The sequence below is a fragment of the Gracilinanus agilis genome, chromosome 4, assembly GCF_016433145.1.
Source record: "Gracilinanus agilis isolate LMUSP501 chromosome 4, AgileGrace, whole genome shotgun sequence".
NCBI classification, from domain to species: domain Eukaryota; kingdom Metazoa; phylum Chordata; class Mammalia; order Didelphimorphia; family Didelphidae; genus Gracilinanus; species Gracilinanus agilis.
The window spans coordinates 177,705,257-177,707,208 of NC_058133.1; the positions used below are offsets into that span (position 1 = coordinate 177,705,257).

At 53.3% G+C, this 1,952-nt stretch overlaps 1 protein-coding gene across 1 annotated transcript in view; it reads right to left on the minus strand.

The window, feature by feature from the left end:
• The window catches only part of EPX (eosinophil peroxidase), an 18,717-nt gene extending 16,994 nt beyond the window's left edge, over positions 1-1,723 (minus strand). The window contains exons 1-4 of the mRNA XM_044673297.1: positions 1,645-1,723; positions 1,354-1,447; positions 815-990; positions 462-585 (exon numbers count right to left, since the gene is read on the minus strand). Coding sequence (XP_044529232.1) covers positions 462-585; positions 815-990; positions 1,354-1,447; positions 1,645-1,723 — 473 coding nt within the window. The remainder of the gene's footprint in view (positions 1-461; positions 586-814; positions 991-1,353; positions 1,448-1,644) is intronic.
• Between the last annotated feature and the right edge of the window lie 229 nt (positions 1,724-1,952).

Sequence of the window (1,952 nt, forward strand, 5' to 3'; positions counted from 1 at the left end):
CTTTCTTTCTTTCTTTCTTTCTTTCTTTCTTTCTTTCTTTCTTTCTTTTCTTTTCTTTGCTCCCCCCCCACTTCCTTCCTTCTTTCCTTTCTTTCCTTAACTTCCATCTTAGAATCAATGCTGTGTATTGGTTCCAAGGCAGAAGAGCAATAAGGGCTAGTCAATGGGGTTAAGTGACTTGTCCAGGATCACATAGTTCCAAGGCAGAAGAGCAGTAAGGGCTAGTCAATGGGGTTAAGTGACTTGCCCAGGATCACACAGCCAGGATGTGCCCGATGTCATATTTGAGCCCAGGACCTTCCATCTCTGGGCCTGACTCTCTAACCATTTAGCCACCCAGCTGCCCCCAGGCTTATGTTCTGAATGCCAGCAGATAATACATGAAGGGGAACTGGAGAAGAGCATGGAGGAGCAGCCTGGGGCCCCCCACTTGCTTTCTGCAGCTCCCTGCCCTCACTTACCTATTGTTACATTTTCCTGTGATGGTCCGGTACTTGCTCCTTGTATCACACTTGACTTCCTCCTCCTCAGAGGCACAACCCGTGGCGTTGGACAGGAGGTCTAGCTGGTGTGGGGTCAGCACATCTGGGGAAGGAATGGAGAGTAGGAGCTGGGGGGGGGGGGTGGAAAGCTAGATTTTTCTTTCCCGCAGAGCCAATCTTGCCTTTAGTGGTCCCAACATCTGCCGGCCCCTCTCTCCTTAAGCCTCAAATTCTTGAGGCTCCTGGCCCCAGTGGTCCCCTTGGGGTGGGGAATGGGGGCCCGAGGGCCTCTAGGAGGGCAGGGGAAAGACAGGGCTGGATCAGAACAGAACCTGTGAGGTTGAAAGGTCTCGGGTGCTGGAGCTCAAGTTTCCCTTCCAGCAGACTCAGGGCCACACGCATGTAGTCGGCAGCTTGAACGGCCATCCTGGTCCCTGCCGCAGGCCGCTTAAAGTAGGCCAGGAGGTCCATGGGGCTCACAGTTCCACTCTGAAGCCTCTGCTTTATGCTGACCAGAGATAGCAGAGGGGAGAGCGAAGGAGGGAATGAGCACTTATTAAGCGCCTACTCTGTGCCGGGAATTTTACAAATTCTATCTCAAAGGATCCTCACAACAGCCCTGGGATGAGGACGGGAGGGCAGGTTACCCCCATTTTGGAGTTAAGGAAACTGAGGCAGCAGAGATTGAGGGACTTATCCAGGGTCCCACAACTAGTACGTGGTCTTTGGTCCATGTTCCTCTAGGCAGGGAGGGGATGAAGGACTAGGGGAGGACCATGGATAGACAGACAGACAGGCCAGGTGCATAAGTAGACCCTCTTCCTCTCCTCTTCCCGCCTGGTCCCAGTGATTGTCCCACAGTACTAGTCACCTTTCCTGGGTCTGTTTGTAGGCCCTGTCCACAAGTCTCTTGGCCTCTTCCATGCAGCTCATCACCACTGAAGTCTCCACCTCACGGGCACCTGCTGCTCAGATATCCAGAGAATAAATGGTGGAGGGAGGTCAGGCCCCAAAGGATCGCCACTGCCCACCCCCCTTGGGTTTAGACTTTCTGCTCTTGACCCAGGACCCTGTCTCGCCTCCTTCCCCAAGACAATGCGAAGTCCTCAGGCCCATCTTCCTCCCTTCCCCAACCCATTCTGATACCCAAAGGACCAGTTACCAATGGAGGCAGTGCCCTGTGAGGCCTGGGGCAGAGTCAGCATTGCCAGGAGCCCCACAAGGGGCAGAAGCAGCTTCATATCTGAAAGAGATGCCCCCATTCCAGGATGAGAGACCTCAGGCAAGGACACCAAGTCATAAGCAAGCTGGAAGGGACCTTAGAAAGTATTGGTTTTACAGATGAGTAGAGGCGTAGGCCAAGAGAGCCCAAATGACTGGTTCAAGATCACTGAGATTCAAACCCTAGTCTTGAAATTCTGAATCCAGCACTCCAGCCACCACACCTTCTCACCGCCTCCTTCTTACCTT